General features: G+C 36.8%; 1 protein-coding gene across 4 annotated transcripts in view; it reads left to right on the forward strand.

Annotated features, from left to right (window-relative positions):
* The window catches only part of SHANK2 (SH3 and multiple ankyrin repeat domains 2), a 352,436-nt gene that overhangs the window by 294,175 nt on the left and 37,638 nt on the right, over positions 1-20,623 (forward strand). For 2 of the 4 annotated variants that reach the window (XM_066997187.1, XM_066997190.1), the window contains 3 exons: positions 14,362-14,497; positions 17,342-17,422; positions 20,599-20,619. In XM_066997187.1, the coding sequence (XP_066853288.1) occupies positions 14,362-14,497; positions 17,342-17,422; positions 20,599-20,619 (238 nt within the window). The remainder of the gene's footprint in view (positions 1-14,361; positions 14,498-17,341; positions 17,423-20,598; positions 20,620-20,623) is intronic. The other 2 variants (XM_066997188.1, XM_066997191.1) reach the window with 1 other exon arrangement.

Consider the following 20,623-nt stretch of genomic DNA (forward strand, 5'->3'; position numbering starts at 1 on the left):
TTGCTTGCAAGGATACTGCCTCAGGACTAGCATTCTGTGTAGGCTAGGTGGAGCTGCTTTAAAGGCCAGAAAATTTCCTCGTGCTCTATGAGTCATCAGATCAGTAAAAATAGATTTTTACTTCCAACTATTTACAAATAAAATCAAACTTAATGAAAGGTTTGATGGTGATTCTTATCCACTATGACAAAATGCTTTGAGGAGTCTGCTGTTGTACTTCTAAGATGGTTGTTCACAAACCAGAATAAATCATTCCTTCTTAACAGAGAAGCTGTTTGCATGAAATGGTAAAAATGTCATTCTGCATGCATAGTGAGTAAATTAGGACATTGCTGCTTTGAAGTGGTAGCAGAAAGACTCATAATGAATTAACAAAGTTGCTCCTATAAACAAGTTTGTTTTCTTTAAAGAGAACAGAAAAGTTGCCTTCTGTTGGTTTTGAGTTTTTGTTCAGTTGATGTTTGTAGCACTATGTGTTTGTACCTAGTAGCTGTGATACATTATAATTACAGATAGACATTCTGATACTCTTGTACAAAGTAGGATGAGCAGGATTTTTATTGTTGTCTTTGTGAATACACCTAGTGAATTCTGTCAATCCTATGCAAAAGTAGATTCTAGGGGATTGTCCATTATTGTTTTTTATAATATGTTGTGCTTCCTAATCAAATATGTTAGAGTTTTTCACCACCATCAACTGAGCCTTAGTGTATGATGACTGATTATGTATGTTACAGTGAATTAGTTATTTTCTGCTTTTCAAGGCTGTTGAACAGAAGCACAGACTTAAAGACCACAAAGTGAATCTCAAGCAGAATTGGGGTTGTAGTGCAATTCTGATGCAAACCCCCATTTCTGCATTAAGTAATCTCATAAATTCATTCCTATGGAATAAACTTTTACTTAGATGAAGGAAAATCCAAACTGAACAAAGGTACAGATATTGTAATATATATACACACACAGATAAGACCATGAACCTAAACTTCTTTGCAGTACAAGTATTTGTCAATCTAAATTCCTTTATTTAGTATTATTATTCCTAAAAGTTTTTAGGGCAGGTTAACTTTAGATTTAGTAGTGGGCAGCCTGCTAGACCAAAGGCTGGTACTTGATGTTGGTACAAGAAGAGATTGCCTAGACTGCTCTTTCCCCAACTATTTAGACCCAAGGATTTTATTTATTTATTTATTTATTTATTTTTCTTCCAGACCTGAACCCTGCAAATTACTTGGTTAATTTGCATCTGTTACTACAGTTTAAATAGCTCAGGCAGTTAGGACTGAGGTCCAGAGGCATAAGCTGTTTACCATTTCTTGACTCAGTATTGCTATTGAAGTCAGTGAGCATTTGGATAAAGGTAATTAAATCAGGACTTTTTTTATTAAAAGGATGCCTTTCTGTAGTGTAGGTCAGCTGCGTGACTTGACTGAGCAAACAACAGTCAAATGATGCAATGGTATTGGAACAACAAATGGTGCAAAACTTGGGCCTGCCCATGGGTTTAGTGGGTCTGAATTAAAAAGCCTGTCCTTATAGATAGTGACATATTAGTAAGTATTAAAATGCCAAACCATGCTCCTTTGCAACATTAATCACTGAAGACAGATTTCAAGTAAAATGCACTTGATAAGGTGCTGTCTGTGTATCGTTACTACAAGGCACTGTCTATGCCTCTAATCAAGCCAGAGCTGCTGGTATTGTTTCTAGACACAGTTCTCCTCTTCGTGGTCTTTCATAAACACAGTCAGCATATTCACGCTTGAATAAGGAATATTGGCTTACATTTGTTTCCTTATTTAAAGCTCTTTTCTGTCACTTTTATTTCTTTGCAGCGTGTATCTGTAAAGCACATAGTAATTGTCCACAGGTCTCAGTCTAAGACATAAATGTTTTACTGTGTATTTGTATAGCAAATGCCATCATATACATCCTAACTACTCTGTGAGTTTTAGCAACATCAGACATGGCCTACAAAAAGACTTGCAAGCAATTCTGACTTTAAGGCAGAGTGCGTTGAAAAAATGTAAGAAAGAATTACCTCCGTATGCTGTAAGATCAGACTTTCCTACATAAAGAGAAATACACGAGCAATACATTTTTTATTCTTCCCAGTGCAGATGCATTTTCTGGAAAGTGACTATATGTGGGAGGAGGAAACATAGATTATCTGCACTTGATGACAACACATTCTGTCAATATATCTGTGTAATCTCTGTCAATATATCTGTGTAATCTCTGTAAAGGCTTTAGCTGAAAATCTTTGGAACATACAGAACCGATCAGTTTACGGTCCATGTATAATGTTTAACTTTAAATTGTGTTGCTTGACTAATGTATGCTTCCCTAATGAAAAGAAATATTAGACTGCATTATTAATACTCATGAAGAGATCTATATTTTGATACCTAATTTAGAATTCTCTGCCTAATGGCCTTTAATGTAGGTATGCAGAGTTTTAAAAATAGAAATGCTCAGCCTGCTATCTTCTAGCTATTGTAAATACTTATCAAGTGGTTCATTCAGAATTCAGATAAAGACCCATTGTCTTCTCAGTGCTTGCATAATTCCACCATGCTGCTGATTTTAAAAAGTATGTATTTTTAGGGTTGAATATTACCTCCTGTTTTTATAAGGTGTTAAGTTGGGAATTGTTTACTTGGGGTCTGAAGCATTTAGTCACTTCACAGGCAAGAGTGAGGCAGCTGAGTACTGTTCTCAGGGCATAACTTCACAGGTGATCAAAGCAGTAATGCTGGCTTCAGCTTCCTCTGATCTTCGTTGCTGTCCCCACATGCCCTCCCAGCTGCACAGGTAAAGCTGCTTGTGAAGCTGCTCAGCAAATAGCTCTAGGAATAAGCCTGGCTTAGAAGCACAGCCTGTCCCAAGTGGATCCTGTTCTTCATGAGGCCCTGCAAAGAGTTGTCCCAGAGGAGCTGAGGGGTGCAACAGGGAGTATGCTAGCACAGCACCACCACAAGATGCTTGGGCATGGCTTGTCAACTGAACAGACTCCAGCTCCTCCCTCTGTGCTGGGCGGTCAGATCAGAAGGATAATTTGGGAACCCATGCAGTGTTAACCATTTCACTTGAATGATCCAAATTGAAATTATAATTTATGATTTTTTTTTTCCTCTGAAGTCAGGATATGGGAAGGGCCTCACAAAGCATTAGTGACTGACTCTGCTGATGAGAGCAGCAACTGGTATGGGGGTGGGTGGTCAGCTGGAGAATGCAGAGAGGCAAGAGTTTGTTAAACTTACTATTCCACTGCAGAACCACAGCCTGAATGTGCAGCTAGGGTTGTATTTCTTTTCTTTACATGGAAAAGCAGTTGCTCTTGACCTCAAAACAAACCCCAGCAAAGGTGGATGATAATAGATATGTCAGAGAAATGAGGTGAAAGCAGCTTCTGGTTGCAATGGTTAAGCAGTTTCAGATTTTCATGCATGATTTCATCTGTGAAAGGCTGATATGCTGGAGATGTATCATTAGTATATGGGTGACCTCTAGTTTGCTGTTTTTGGTACTCAGAGGTCAGCTGGCTGTGTACCATAATTTATAAGCTATAATATCAGCTAGAAAGAAACTAAAAGTAAGGTATCTGTTTATGAAAGATACTCTGTTGCACTTTAAACTTAATTTTAATTTTACTGAATTCTCAGTTAGAACATATTTTCAAAAAGCATGGGAATTTGCACAAATAATACTTATCAGCTTATCTTCATGCAGTTTATTTTAAGAAAAACAGAAGCAAATATAGCAGAAAGTGGACAAACTATCAGGTAGTAATGAAACTCAGGTATACAAAACAAATACATGCTGAAAAGACCAGAAGAATAACAAATAAATAGAGTACCAACAAAACTAGGGCAAGGGGTCAGTGCTTGCCAAATCCAACTTCTGTGGTTAAGTTAGGCCACCATCATCCTAAGGATCACTGCGAGCCAGATGGATGAAATATTTGGCTTTGGCATTCTCCTGGGTTGTCAGGTCAGCGGGGAAGGAAGAGGGGAAAGGTTTAGTAGAAAAAGGTGACATTTTAAATTGTGCCCAGACTTTCTTTCTAGCTATGGACCTCTAAATCTTGTTTCCAGGTGCAAACCTCCTGTCTAATAACCATTCTGGGTGTAAGGAAATTGAGAAGTGATCAGAGACCTGCCCAGACAAAGACTGGACTTCTTTTGTTCATCCTGGACGTTCCCAGACCCTTAAATACTCAATGAATATAACTCGCATTCTTTTAAATAGGTTAAAATATGTGGTATAGGTCACAATCTCATACTGCCCTGTATCAGTATATAGCTATTAGGCATATTACTATTCCGAAGATTCCTCAGAAATTGAAACCTTTTCAGTTTTGTGTAGGAGAGTGCCAAACAGATGTGCAGAATTCATTTGATTTTTTCCTAAGAGTAGTTATCACATGGAAAAACTTCCACCTCTCACACCTGAAAGACATTGGACAAATTCATCCTATGTGTAATTTAATTGATTGCAGTACACTGCAGTTCAATCAGCTGCAATAAAGTTAATTGAACCTCTCCTAAGAAATGTGACTTAAGCCAAATGATTCAAAATAGTAACAGGTACTGATTAATGGAGACAATTATTTTTAATAGGACTGGGTCCAAGTAATTGAGCAATGCTTAAATGTTCTGTATAATGTAGTCTCATGAGGACAGTAGTTACTTGCTTTCAACAGCTTTTGGTTCAAGTATAGGTACTAAAAATGCAAAATTTTAGATTAAAATACTAGTTTTACATGGCTCCATCTGTCAAACCATGGCATGGGTAAGAGAGAAACAGCACCCATCAACTCTTCTGCTTTTCTTATAGTGTATTCATTTAGCTCTGACCCCAGACATAACCAGTGAGTTCTGCACAGAAACAATACTGTTGTTTTCTGTTTCTTGGCAATATTTTTAATGGGACAAAATCAGATGCTGTTGAGTAACCATTTTGATATATTTTTGCATTACTTAATTTTTCTGCTAAGGCTGAATCATTAACAAAGTAAGCTGGGGATAAGAGAAGTTCTATTAAAATACTCAGCTGTGTTTCCTTGTTATGCTGTATTTGTATATGTATGTACATGGTCAGTTGAGCAAAATTCTCAGCACTTCAAAAAAAAGGTCAGTGCTTTTACAGTTTTTAAGCAACTTTAGGATGAAATATTTTGTTGCTGATCTTAAAGTCACAAGCACTGGCCATGTACCAGTAGCTCTCTCATACTCACAAATGTTTATGCTCCAGGTCAGTGTCAGTGAGGAGGGGAGTGGTGCAGACCTTCTCCACTTGCAGCTAGCAGATTATTAGAAGAAAATCATTTTTCTTCAGGAGGCCAGACATGGACATGGGTGCAATGTAGGTTAGGTGAAAAAAACAGGTGAAGAGAAGTCCATCTTTGTAAGCCAGTTTGTCTGGTAAGGCACACTTTGGAAAAAAAAAAAATAGTGCTTGGCGGCTGTTTTGCTCCATCCATGTTTTAGACTCTTTGTTAGACTGGATTGTTAAAATTCTTGTTCAGCCAAGGCAGGAAATTTCCCCCACTTGGTCTGCTTGTAGAAGGGATGGGGAGAGCAGTGGGTTATTTAGGCTACTGGCAGTCCAAATAAGGGGAGAAAAAAAAAAAAGAAAAAGAAAAAATAATGAATATAAACTAGTCACATGTGGACCTAGGATGAGATCAGGAAAAAAAAAGGTCCTTGGCAGAGGTTTTGGGCCTAACAGGAACAACAACAGGGGCAAGAAATTTGAGTACTTCCAAGATGGAGCTTGGTTAAATGTTAAGAAATAAATTTTGTGATGCAGTTGCCATGACAACAAAGGAGTCTGGAGTTTACGATCTGAGATGTCTCCTCATTCCCGTGCTTCTAGCGGAAATAGATATTCCCAAGCGCAGCTGAAGATTTGCAGAACTGGTACTACGCTAGGGTACGGTGAAGCGCAGGCTCAAGCTTTCCTCAGCAGCGTGGCTCAGCAATCTCTAGGCAGAGCCCAGATTCCTGCAGCAGTTCAGGAGACAACGCTTTTACCTGCTGCTCAGCCTATTACAGGAAGGGTCTGGCGCCTGGCTGGAGCAGCCCTGGGGACCCAGGGTCTCACCGGGGGATTGTGCTTCGGTCTGCTCCCCTTCCTGCGGGTGGGCACCAGCAGGCTGGACAACTTCCTTTGCCATGGGAGCTGGAGGAGGAAAGTCATAATATTCCCCTACTTGCATCTTAAGGCTGTGGTGACAGGAAGAAGTATAAAACCTCAAGACATAGTATCTCCACAGGGTGTTTTCCTTTAGACGTCGTATATCTCGTTTGTTTACCACAGTATTTGAGCATATGCAAAGAAACTTTTACTGTAGTATTGCTACTAGCGGTTTTGGTACTTTTCCTGTAGTGCGTATGTACTTCTTTTTCTGCAAGGCTGTACTTTGTGGTATGTTTTCTTTTGAGCAAATCGCATAGACTCACAGAACTGTTAGGGTTGGAAGGCACCTCTGGAGGCCACCTGGCCCAATTCCCTGCTCAAAGCAGGTTCGACTATGGCAGGTTGCCCGGGACCATGCCCAGCTGGGCTCTGAGTACATCCAAGGATGGAAACTGCACAGCCTTTCTGAGCAACCTCTTGCCCTATCTATTCAACCACACTCACATTAAAAAACATTTTTTTCTTACGTTTCACTGGACTTTCCTGTATTTCAGTTTTGGCCCGTTGCTCTTGTCCTATTACTGAATACGACTGAGAAGAACCTGGCTCTGTCTTCTTTACACCCTCCCTTGCATTACAGCCATCAGTCCAGGGAAATCTATAAGCAAGTGGATTGTTATTTAAAATCTACTCATGCAGAATTTCAGCTAGATTTCCACAAGCTTGTATTCTTGGCTCTGTAAAGGTGTTGTTGTTGTTGTTAGTGCCTTTTATGAGGCACTAAAAAAGGGTGCATAAAATCTCTGAAGCATCTTTTGCACTAAATTAGATTAGAAAGGATATGATCAAAACCTGGTAACAATCAAAGAAGTTTGTGTTGGAGATCAGAATGTCAGCTAACATCCTTTTTGTATTAGGTATTTTTTAGGGATATTCCGGAGACTGTTCCACACCAGTTTCAGGACTAGTTCAAATAAATTTATATGAACCTTTTTGACTTGCCTCTTCATTTGGGTCTCCAAATTTTACTAGCAAATTTATCCAGTCATTCCTTTCCTGTAATACTCAGGGAAAAGTATGCTGCCTACAGAATTTATTAAAATTTGCTTTGTGCAGAAGCCTTTCAAGGTGGACTGTCTACCTGAGTGCTTTTCATGTACTTGGTGATGATGCAGGATTACAATACAGAAAACAGAAGTAAGCACTGTTTAAAGTATTAATCATTCAGAATAAATTTATAGCTTTCAACATGAAGCAAATAAGCTTTTTTTTTGACACTGAACGCACTTGTAGAGTGCAAATTCAGGACATGGTCTGAGTTTGGGCCAAATACTGCTTTGGCCCATCACAAAGAGATTAAGACCAGCACAGCCATAAGCACCAAGACCAGTTGCTGGCTTTCAGTAAATAAAACAGCCTTGTAACCAACTCCTGGATTAGCACTGCAGATATAAATAACAAATGAATAACTTCCCAAAGATTGTCTAGGTCACTGTGTCTTTCTTTGTGCCACATTTTGGTCTACAGAACAAGAATGCTTCACAGATGGTAAATTCATGCTGGGTTGTGACATGCTCAGATAGAGTCACATGCACAATGGTGCACATGCAAAAGTATCATTTGAGCCTACCGAATTACCTGTATGCTGTTTATTTTGCTGGTACCAATTGTAATGGGGTTAGCATGTGTTAAATGTTTACAGAAGTGGTGGATTTTTAAAGATTGTGTGGGCTGGGGCCTGTAGCTATGTATAACAGGGGGTTTTGTTTTGTTGTTTCTTTGTTTTTGTTGGTTTGGTTTTGTTTTGTTCTGTTTTCCAAGTAGTTCAATGGATGGGAAGAGCTTCTGAGAAGTTTATTTTGATAGAATGTGCGTTCACAACTGCAAGGTGAATTTATTCACCATTGCACCTGTGCAGCAGTCATTGTGAGCAAAATGACAAGGTTTTATCTCTTTACTTACTGGTGGAAATGACTGACTACATTTTCCACTGAGACAATGTTTTGATAATGGAAAGATTAGGATGCTACATGATGTATTGAAGAAATTAGGATTTTTTTTATTATTATTATAATAATAGAACAGAATCTGTAAAGGTCTCTTTCTCTGGTAGTGTTTTTTTCTTTTGCACCTTCCTACGGGAAGGCTGCGCTGGTGAATATGTTCCAGCTCATACATCTGCTATCCTACCATGTGCAGGTTATTTTATTTTATTTTATTTTATTTTATTTTATTTTATTTTATTTTATTTTATTTTATTTTATTTTATTTTATTTTTCCAACCCTTCTCAAGGTTATGCATTTCCGAAAAAATGCTTTTATGCAGCTTGTACCAATATCCATAAAATCTACCCCAGCATCTCCCGGACATGAACCATCCAGTGTTCTGTTCCAAAAAATCCACATTTTTAAATAACAGTATTCTTCTTTCCTGCCCTAAATCTGCTCATATAAGTATACTAGATACATGTATTTACATAGCAAAGAGTCTGTTTACAATCAAATATTGGCCAAAAAAGGGAGCAGCCAACCAACAGTAGCTCTTGTGTGGAGTGAGTACTCTGAAGAATAATATGGTGTTTCGTTTTCTTTAAGACATGGAAGTGAACATTTTGGGACGTACGCGCCCGTGTGTGTGAAAGGTTAATCTTAAGAAAAATCTCGAACAGATTTCAGGGTAATTCTTTCTCTAATCTTGCTTCTAAAGTAAATACAGCCTGCCCTGTGGGCAGTATAGTGATCAGTTAGAGACGTGTGAATGCAATTATATTTGAAACAAGTAGTTTACAATTTTCTATACCTCTTACCAGTTTCTGTCTGGCTACACTGACTTGCATGCACCTGTAGTGCTCTCTCTTACTGTTTCATATGTAAACTCTTTGTTTCCTTTGAGATCACCTAGAATGTCTTTGTAAAGATAGACCGGGAGAGAAGATCCCTGTTTCCTCTCCTTTGTGCTGGGAGCAGTCATCTCACTTTAACTCCTGATTCTGTTTTCTCCTTTGCTCCTGGCTTCATGCCATCTGCTCTGGTGCCCTTTTCAGCTTCAGTACATCTCTTGAAGTCACCTGTCAAATGACTTTACTGACTTCCGTTCAGACTCACTGTAAACCAATTTCTAGCATATCCTTATCCTTTTCAGAACTTCTTCCATTTCATAAACTGTTGTCATTCCTAGTCCTGCGTGCTTGTGTTCGATGGTATCAGGTTTATAAGATTGCCTCAACAGGAACATCTTTTTCTTTGTAAAGTTCAGAATAAATTTATTGATGTCATGGGTGTTCATATATTATCTTTTCTGTGGGGGGTTCTTTCATGTAGGGAATATTTCACACAGAAAAAAATTGATTACCGGATTGATATTTTGCCCTTGGAGACAACTTCATTATGTATTCTTAAATAAAATTTTATGATTCTTACTTTTTTTTGTGTGTGTGTGTTTGTGTGTTTCAGATGTTCCTATGTACATATGCTCCATAAGGTCAGGTCAGAGTGGCAGACCTGGATATTAAACATATGAGATTTGTGATGGTCAGTGCTCTTTGTCCCTGATTTACTCCACGTTTTTGAATTATCTCTTGAGAGAAAATCCAAGTTGGGGAGAGAACTCTTAATTGGTGGTGTTCCAAGCTCTTCATGCAAGAGGAACATCATTGTTGATCCAAGTCTCTGTTTTGGAGCTTTAAGCAAGTGTGAGCCCCAGCTGTGAAGCACTTTGAATGCAAGCCCCAGAGCACTGCACTGTTGTGGGTTCTTCGAGAGGGTACTGAAGGGGGAAGAAACCTGTCTGCTGTGGTGGCAGTAGTGGGGATTGAAGACAAGACACAGCACACTGCTTTTAATCTTGGAGAACTGAATGTCTCATGTTCAAGTATATTGCATTACTATAGAAACCCATGAAATGACAAGTGTGTGAATAACTGGTTCCACCATCCAGTGGAAAGGAATGAAATCTCATAACTATGCGGAGGTGATGGCAAGTGTTATTTTCTGTCTTGTATGAAAATGTAGTGCCTTAAATGTATCCAGAAGTACCTGGATTAGCCAGCTGTGCGTACCTCCAATTACAGCTGCAAGCTGCTCCACCCATATCTTCTCAAATACTGATCACCAACATGAGCATCACTTTGCTTGCATTTCATCTGTGTTACCCATTGTAAGCTGTCAGCTAACTAGTAGTAGTGCATCACTTGGGGCAAAGGCTAGGTAGAAATCTCTCTCACCTGCTGTTGCTGCCTGTTCAGCTTCATCTAATCTTTCTCACTGAGTGGTTTACACAGGGTTAAGTTACATGGGGCACCTGAAAACAGTGTTATAATTCATGTGGCTGATGGTATTTAAGTACATTGAAATACAATGTATTCATAGAATCATAGGATATCCGGAGTTGGAAGGGACCCATAAGGATCACCAAGTCCAACTCCTTGCACCACAGAGGTCCGCCCAAAAGTTTAGACCATGTGACTAAGTGCACAGTCCAATCTCTTCTTAAATTCAGACAGGCTCGGTGCAGTGACTACTTCACTGGGGAGCCTGTTCCAGTGTGCAGCCACCCTCTCGGTGAAGAACCTCTTCCTGATGTCCAGCCTAAACTTCCCCTGCCTCAGCTTAACACCGTTCCCGCGGGTCCTATCAGTGGTGTTTACGGAGAATAGGTCACCTGCCTCTCCACTCCCCTTCACGAGGAAGTTGCAGACTGTGATGAGATCCCCCCTCAGCCTTCTCTTCTCCAGGCTGAACAGGCCAAGTGACCTCAGCCACTCCTCAAATGTCTTCCCCTCTAGGCCCTTCACCATCTTTGTTGCTCTCCTCTGGACACTTTCCAACAGTTTAATGTCCTTTTTTTTTTTGATGTCCATACAGGATTCCACACAACTAGGAAATTATTTTATCTGGAAAAAATATCTGCTATGATTTTTTCTCATTTGTGTCTCCATCTTGCTCTGAAGTCGTAATTTTCCCATCTTGTAGCACTGTACTGGTCTTCAAAACTGATGTACATTGATTATACAAGGTGGAAAAGGTACTGAGGCATAGAAGTAAAATATCATGATATTCATAGAAGTGTTCTTCCTTTTAACCATTGCAAGAATACTTCATACATATCCCAGGGGGAAAAAAAAAAAAAAAAAAGTTTAGCTTGAGCAGCTTGAGAGCTCAGGCTTCTGGTTTAGGTTATTTTTTAACGACATAGCATCTATGAGATCATATTATTTCATTAATTATTTCTCAAATTGCTCAAATTAACTTCCAGCCTACTGACCAGTTTTAACCATATGACAACAGAGTGTGAATTTCAAGAATATTATGTCCTGAGGCCTCCTTTATGAAGGCTGGGGAAAGACAGTTCTGTGAGGAAAAAAAAAAAAAAAAGTTTTGGGGAGGAGGTGAAGGAAAAGAAGAACTTTAGGTTTTGCAATGAAAAATCACCAAGAATATGCTGAAAGATTGGGTTGAAGAAGAGGGAGAAATAGAAATCTGTGCCAGCAAACTGACTTTGCTAGTTTGTTTATGGAATATCCTTCTAAACACTTTGCCACCAGAAGCAAAAATATTTTTTGTTATATTTCAAAGACTGTGATCACGTTTAATAGCAAATACCCATGTTATTATTAACTTAATTGTCACAGGTGAAATAGATACCTAAGTATTTTCTTGACTATAAAAATTTATTTGCTTCAGCTTGTTTACAAAACGTAGATGAGACGCAGTAGTCATCTCTCCACTTCCAAAGCTTGAAGGGGAAGCAGAGAGACAGTATCATCATATTATTCATACCTGAAAAAGTTTTGCTGAATAACATCAGACTGAAACTATCAAACAATCATGCAAGAACTCTGGTGTGGTACTATTTAATGTCCATTTCTACAGCCATTTAGCTTATATATAGAATACTGAGGAAGGTTAAAAGAAATAGAGAATCTGTGACTGAAATCCCAGCTCTTTAAAAGCTTTTCACAATTCTGATTTTATCATTGTTTTTTTTTTTAATCATGCTACAGTTTTACCTACTGAAGTGCTAAACATATTGAAGATGTATTGTTCTGCTGATTTCATAGTTCTTTTCTTAACAAATACTTCTGTAAACTCTTTGAGTTAAGTAATCTTCAGATCTCCTATCAATATTTTATTTTTGTAATAGAAATCTTTTTGGTACCAGTTTTTGTAACTGTGCATTTTAAATAAAACTGTTATAAACAGTCGTTTAGAGGTTCTGTTTCTGATATAGTTTTTAAAAATGCTGTATATATTTTCTCTTGCTCTAAATGTTAAATATCATTGCACATAATGATGCGAACAGATGGTATGCTGCATAAGCTATTTATCGTTTTACCCAGTTATCACTTTACATTAGTGAAGTGTACATGTTTGATTATTTTTTTTTAACTTTTGATTTATTTGGAGGTTTATTTTTTTGGCAGCATTAGAGAATATATTCTAATCCTTACAGACTTTTGTCCTTAAAATTTAACTCCAGCAAAAATAGAGTTGATGCAAACTCTAGTTTTGAATTATATAAACTTTTTTTGCTGTGGAAAAAGATTACCTGGTTGAGGTTTTAATACTGGAAGGTCTTTCAGAAGCAAGTGGATAACTCTGTTTGCTAAAATGCGTTAGACAAATTAAGTGCAGATGCTGTTGGTCTGGCTAAATAGATACCATATCTTGGCATTAAGTACCAGATGCTAAGAAGGTGTAAAATACAACAAAACATCAACAGTCCTATTCACATCAATATTCTTTTATATCCTCCACTTGAAGAATAAGAAAACTTCATATTTGCCTGCTCAGCAGGTCTGGATGCTCAGCATGTGCTGCACCTATGTCATTTTATATGAAACTAAGAAAACATCTCAAAAAGCATCTCAGGCTTACAGACATAGTACACGAGTAGTGCTTTGAGACTTTTGACTGCAGCATTGTTTTGAAAATATGGCTTGCCAAGACATTTTTTTGTCATAATGCATCTTGTCTAACCCTGAAAAAGTCAAGAATATGACTTGTGTATGAAAAAAAAAATGATTTCTAGTTGGAAAGGGTCTCCTTTTCTTGATGTTCTGCTAAATGGCAACAACATTTAATGAGAAATTTTGCTCTAAACTGTAAATTCTTTCAAGTGTGAGATGCCCAGCCTGTCAGAATAAATAGAGGAGGCTAAAAATGCTTACTTTGAAAATGACTGTTCATTTTGGAAGGCACTGAGTGATCTCAGTGAAATATAACTGAGTCAGTTGAATTTTGGATAAAGATCAAATTCCCAGCATGTATTCTGGCAACATCTCTTCAATGATTCTATTCCCTAATATCGCTTATGTTCAAGTAAAACATGCAGGATTTCAGTCTTATATGCTGCTATCATTCAGATTTCAAGTAACTCTAAGTGAGGCCTTATAGATTGTGTAAACAAACTTTAAACATTACTTTTATGCGTGCTTATTTACAGATTTTTACACCTATGCTTTCTTTTATGTCTAAGAAGAAATATTATAGAGCAGAAATCTTGCTGTAGTAGTAAGAATTACCCAGAGACTATATGTTTTAAAGCTGAATGTTGAATGTGGTTTAAAGTTTAATTGGCATGACGGTAATAGATGGTCAGGGTTTCATATAGTTAACTCATCTTTTTCCAGGAAAATTTTTTTGGACTGCTATGGCCCTGTTGCCTTTTCTTCCTAGACATCAGATCCTTCCAGAAACTCACAGAAGGAAAACACTGGGAAATGAGGAAAAAAGTGCATCAAATAAAAGAATGCCTCTTGAATCTGAGAGTTCATTTCAGGAGTGAAAATCTTATTTCTTGGACGGTCTAAAAGGAAAAACTTCTAAATATATCATTGGTTAAATTAGAGAGAAAAATGCATATAAACATTTGTGCATAATACCACGGTAAATAATGACTATTACTTAAGAAAATATTTTAGTGTATGAAATGCAGAGTTGTAGCACATTAATAGTTGCAAATAAAATATGTAAAGGAAAAGTGTTTGTTTGTTTGTTCGTTTAACTGGTAATTATAAGCAAATTAGTTGCATATTTCATGAAGAGTTTGCTTTTCTTCTACTGTTATCATATCTTCTATATAATATTTATTTTTATGAAAAGATAGTAATTAGAAATTCTGTATCTTCCTGTTCTTTCTACCTTCTGGGTTTAAAAACTGAAACAACAGATATTTTTCAGCATTTTGATCTAAAAGAATATTTTTTGTCTTTGCAGGTTAACAATGAGAATGTAGTGAAAGTTGGCCACAGGCAGGTGGTGAACATGATTCGACAAGGGGGCAATCACCTAGTTCTAAAGGTTGTCACAGTAACCAGGAATCTTGATCCAGATGACACAGCTAGAAAGAAAGGTACATTTTTCTCTTTTCCTAATGGAGTCCTTCCAGTCTTGTTCCACAGAAAATAGGGTAGGAACAAGAAATTCTGATTTACAAATTTCCCTTTTTAAATTTGAAATACTCTTCTGCTATTTAATTTAGAGTACTTTAAATCTGATGACATACACATTAATACATGACAAGAAGGATAGTGTTCCATTGTCATGCTTGCTATGAAATTTCTTTATACAACATTGGATCTTTATACGTTGTTTGAAGATGTAGTCAAACTTCTTGATATGAGTGTCTTGCAGTAATGATGTAGAAAACCCACAAAGAACAGATTAGTATTTATTAATAAATTCAATACATACTTGAGGTTAATTTGACTCCTCTGGAAGTTGAGAACTTACAGTTTGGCAAAACATTTTATAAAGGAACTCTATAAGCATAAGAAAAGCAAGCAATATATTTTGACTGAATTTCTGATAGAAAAACTGTACATTACAATGGTCAAATCATTCTAGGTGAATTCAAAGTGGAGGGATAGTTCCAGTCAGGGAGAATCCCCTCCTCCTCCTATAAGTTGAAAACATGCAGTTTCTTTTTGTGACACTTTACAGCTAACAAGAAAGCAGCTGGTCCAGGAGAGGTTAGTACAGCATCATGTGCTGCAAAGACTTTGGGAAATAATTGTCTGAGTACAAACAGGGGAAGTTTTTTCCCAGTTTAAAAGCCTATTTTTTTCCTATATTAACTTTAATGGAGATTATTAGATAACCTATATAGTAAGATTGGGCTATGCTCATAAGAATTGCAATGTTCTATACCCCCCGCCTAAACCCCACCCACCACCACACCACCAAAAAAAAACCAGCAAAATTTCACAAAAAAAAAAAAAAAGTGAGAGAGAGAGAGAAAAAAAAAAAGACACCCCCCCCCTCAAAAAAAGATTTGGCATTACTTCCTTCACCTTAGATGCTCCTGCATCCGCTCAGGTAAAAGCTACTCTGGGAAGTTATTAGGCCCTCATAATTATCATTAATCAGAAAAGATTGGTGCTAGTAACTAGCGTTCAATTCAGCAGCATCACATTTTTGAAGACTCCTGTTCCTCCCACCAGTTTCTTGAATTGTCACTCACAGCCACCTGGCTTTTCAACACAAGAGCAGGCTGGAATCTGGCACTAGAGGGCTCCCTCTTTGTCCAGGAGTAAAACTTTCCTTCTATGCTGCCAACGTCCTTGACATCTACTGCTTTAAAACAAAGCAAAACAAAACAAACAAACAAAAACACTTATAGCACCTTGAGGAAAAAAAAGAAAAAAAAAAGAAAAAAAAAAGAAAAAAAAAGAAAAAAAAAAGAAAAGAAAAAGAAAAGAAAAGGTTATAATAAAGTAAATCATGTCCAAACATGGTTTTGCATAATTTTTAACTTAATAGAATTACCATTAGCACATTCTAAACAAACATTTCACTTCTGCCTTTTGATGTGTCATACTGGCCTTACATAAAACTGCTGTTGTATACAACAGAAAGGGAAGAATAAGTTGTTTCTATAAAAACACACCCCAGTTTGCCATCTTTCCAGAGCCTTCTATTGGTAACATGTCATTTGCCAAAATGCCAAAAACGTTCACCTTTGCATCTTGCCCCCTTTTGATGCAAGTTAGTAACCTTTCTTGTCACCTAACAAGTGCCATTTTAAATTGGGAAGTGTGTGGAGGGATTTTCTTGCCATCAGTCTCCTATATGGTGGGGACAGCATCAGCCTCAATTAACAATCCAGTATTTTATGCAGTTTGCCTCAAAAATTTGCTGTCACTTCTCTTGTTGGGCAAGAGCAGACCCCAGATTGGAGTTAATATTTGCAGTACTTAAGCAGTAGATACCACATACGTGGCACTGAACCTGAGCTATATTTTTTAGTTTTATTGGCACACTGTTGTTCAAGGCTCTCTGAGAAGATGAAAGAGCTTAACAGGGGAAAGATGAAACTTATGTATTGGATATAGCTGATACAGAAAGGGAGCTGTATACTTCCCTCCATCATTCTTTCGTCCTGCTTTGCCACCTTTTGTCAGAATGGTGTAGCATCATGTATGTTATTGACCAAAACACATCAGAATCCTTAATTTTTCCTGGTGTCCCAGCACCATTTCTACTTGCTGGAAACCTCCTGCTTTTCTACCAACATTGCCATAATCTTTTCTGATGTTAGTCTCCTTTCTGACCTCTGGAGTGGATTATTGTAATATATTCTCTGGTTTGGATACGTTTGAAGCTATCAGAAAACATTTGTTATCAGGATACTAAAATAGATGCTTGTTCTCTGCTAACTGATTGACTTGATATTTTAAGATCTACTTTGTCTTACTTATTCAGAGAATCACCTGTTTTCCCTGGTCTCACTGTGACTATAGAGATAAATTTGAATCTTTTTTCTTGTATTTCTCAGATTTAACAGTTTCTTCAAAGATGAAATTAATCTGGCAGAGGTTGGCTGGTCTCCAGGAGATTTTTAGCTATGTACATTTCTTAGAAGGAGGGGCACAACTGCTGTGAGGCACTTTCTCTAACAAGTCTTTTTCCTTCTGAAAAAATAGAAGGGCAGAGTTATTTAGCTTTAACTGTTTCTATGTATCCTGTTATATAAAAGCTTGCTGATGTGTCAAACAACCTACGCTAAAAGTAGAAACAGTACAGAAATTCAGTACCTGAAAAGCGTCTCAGGGTTTTTCCTCTGCATGTACGTATTTAATATTACCTTATTTAATATGGCATATTCTTTTAAATAAATCTGAAATTGTGTATGTGAATATAGTGGTTAAGAGATGTATGTTTACTTATACTGTATATCCTTCTCTTTAATGCAAAGCCCCACCACCGCCTAAGCGAGCTCCAACCACTGCACTGACCTTGCGGTCTAAGTCAATGACCTCAGAGCTTGAAGAGCTTGGTAAGAAAGTATTTTTTGACAAGCATGCTGGGATAATAAAAATTTAAATATATATATATATATATGTTATGTTCAATTGATTTAAAAGAACTGCACTTTGTACAGTATATAGAGCAGAAAGGGTTTTAAGAATGCTGCATCTTTGGAGATTTAAATATGCATGATTTGCATGAATAATTTTTCAAAAACTTGTGCCTTTACTGCTATGCAAGAGAATGTTGATACATTTTTATGCATCATCAAAGTTTGGCACATTTACTAAAAAGTAATGCCGTATCATATTTTGTTAGCTTTGCTTTCTAAATTTTCAGTTCATCTAATATTGTTTTATTTTAAATTTCTGTGGCCTCTCATTAGTGGATAAAGGTAAGCTGCCAGAAGCTGTTGTTAAAAAGCTGACAGTGTTAAAGCAGCTTCAACTTCAACCTGTTTTCATTAGCCTCTGATCTGAAAAAGTGTATATTATGATGTCACTTTGACTTTTGTGCATGATATGAGATTAATTCTCCTCACTATTGGTAATAAAAAAAAAAAAAGTATTGAACATTCAGTCTTTTATTTGCTTTGCTAATTCTAAGAAATGTGATTGTAGATTCCTTTACTTGAACATCCACATTCTAAATATGCATAATTCTTTGGGATTTTTTTTATTATTTTATTTTATGGAAGTGAGGAAAGTAACAGTTTTTTGGTGGTTTTTTTTTTTGATATTTTTTTCATTCCTGATTTTTATCTGTTAGGTCATTAAAAAGTAGAATTTCTGCACCTAGACTAAAAAATATGAATGGACTGCATATACAAAGAGAAAAGTCCAAGGTATATAAATATATGGTTAATAAACACACCAGAATAGTGTGTTTAGCAAATGATGTTGGGTGTAAAAACAAACCACGTCCCTCATTGCAGAATAATACAATAACTCTAATTTTTCCACTGCTGTGGAAATACATTGATTTAAATACTTACATTTTGTAATCATTTTTATTTTTGGCATAGACTCATATGAAGGCCAACCTGAGGGAATCAAAGCATTGTGGATAAATGGCTACATTTTTTCCCTATAAGTCAATTTTTTCTGGGGCAGATGGACCCCATCCATCTTCTAGCGAGTCAGAAGACACACAGTTTCAGTGGGAGCTCTGACCAACAAAGCAGTGCAGAAATGGTTACTGTCTTCTCTGCGGCATAACAACCAAATGAAGACAAAATTAAACATCCTGATTACTTATCCTGAGCTCAAAAAACTCAGTTAGCCTATGAGAAGAACTCTAGGAGCCTGAATATTGTTTTCAGCACATTGTGAATGCTCCATAATTTTTCTTACAGGATTAAAATGTGAAATATTATTTCTGCACACTCTTTTTATTTTGGGATGTTTTGATTTGTTTTCCTTGCATGGAGTGCTAGCAAGCTGTAAAACATTGCTGGTTTGTCAACAAACTTTCCCAAGGAGGCAGGAATACTTAGGTTCCATTTTTCCCCTTTGTTATTCCCTTCTGCAAATCACTTTCAAAATAAGGATATTCTGAGAATATATCTTGTATTTCTCTTACTTTTCAGTCTTACATAGTAGATACTGTTCTTAAAGCAGAGAGAAGCAGCACTCTTTTCTAGGGAAAAGTCACTTATTAACAGTAAAGTCACCTCTGCAATGAAGAGCATTGCAATTTATCTTACTCATCCCCTAATTCAGCATATAGTACTTGTTCTGCTGTTTGGTCTCATTGGCTAGCAGAAACCACTGCAACTTTTGTGACTAGCAGCCATAGGACACACTTGAATCTTGAAGCAAGTTTCCCATCCATATCTTTATCCAGATGGGGCAAATATGACTGTGGCAAGACTTTACTATTCTGAAGAATAGTCCTAAAACATGCTCCAGAAGTGTACGTCCCCTAACAAAGTTGTAGTAATACTGGAGCATGGCAGATATTTATCATCTTCCAAATGGCTATAAATACCAGTTCCACATGATACTGTGAACATTTGCCATCTTAGCAAACTATGACTACTGTTATAAATAACATCTGTGATCTACCTATTTTAATATTTGTCCTGTAAAAGGACTATTAGTAGAAGGAACAAGAATTCTTAAATTGCACATCAACTGAACAAGTTTCCAAGGAGATAATGTTCTCACTATCATCAGTTAAAAGTTGTCTTCTGACGTAAAACACAGATTGTATGTGTGTATATATACATAATTTATATATCTTTATATGTATATGTGTATATATTGGACATCTGTATGAACTATGAGAACACCCACATTTTTATGTCCATTAAACTATTTAAAGAATAAACATTTTTTTAAAAAAATATATGTACAAAATAAGTAGGAAGTATGTACAGAAGAACACTGTGGATGTTCTCATCAATATATGTGTAATCTTTTTTCTGAACTTAAGAAGCTCATGGTCTCAATAATGTCTCGTGGCAATGAATTCCACAGGCTAATTATGTGCTGTGTACAGATGTATTTCCTTTTTATTGGTTTTAAATGTGATGCCGTTAATTTTATTGAATGTCCCTTGTTATGTAGTATAAGAAAATGTTAAATAGAAATTCCCAATTTGTTTTCCCTTAGAGTATATATTTTTGTCAGTTTTCCTAGCTAAGCTAAACAACATGATCTTTATTTTTTTTTAATTTATACACCTTGCAGTCTTTGCAGTCACTTTCTTTGCCTGGTTCTGAACTCTACTTATGGTTTTATTCACTGATTTTTAGCTGCCCTATTCTCCATAATACTGAGCAGACCATCTCAGTTGTTCTCTTTCAAATGAATTATTCCAAAATATGGCAGATAACATCTGCTAGCAATTCCTTTCCACTTCAATCTGCAAAGATATTAAAATACCCTATTATAATAATTTCAATAAGTTGTCCCAGTTACTACTTTTTAAAAAGAATGTAGAGAAACATTGTACATGTATCCCCACTATATGCAGGGGAGCAATTTCTTACATTTCATGTATAAACCCTGATAAACTGGGCTTTTGCCAAGCTGTTTATCTACAGTGGTTTGATAGGTTCATGCATAGTATAGGTTAGCAGGGAGAGATTGACTTCTTAGATGGAAGAAAAATGTTTGTGCTCAAAATAACAGACGAGGATTTAGCATATAAAATTACCTTCAGAATTGATTCACAGTTCATTCCCTTTCTATTTCCAAGCTTCAGTACGGAAGAAGAAGGGTAA

Source organism: Anser cygnoides, chromosome 5, assembly GCF_040182565.1.
Source record: "Anser cygnoides isolate HZ-2024a breed goose chromosome 5, Taihu_goose_T2T_genome, whole genome shotgun sequence".
NCBI lineage: Eukaryota > Metazoa > Chordata > Aves > Anseriformes > Anatidae > Anser > Anser cygnoides.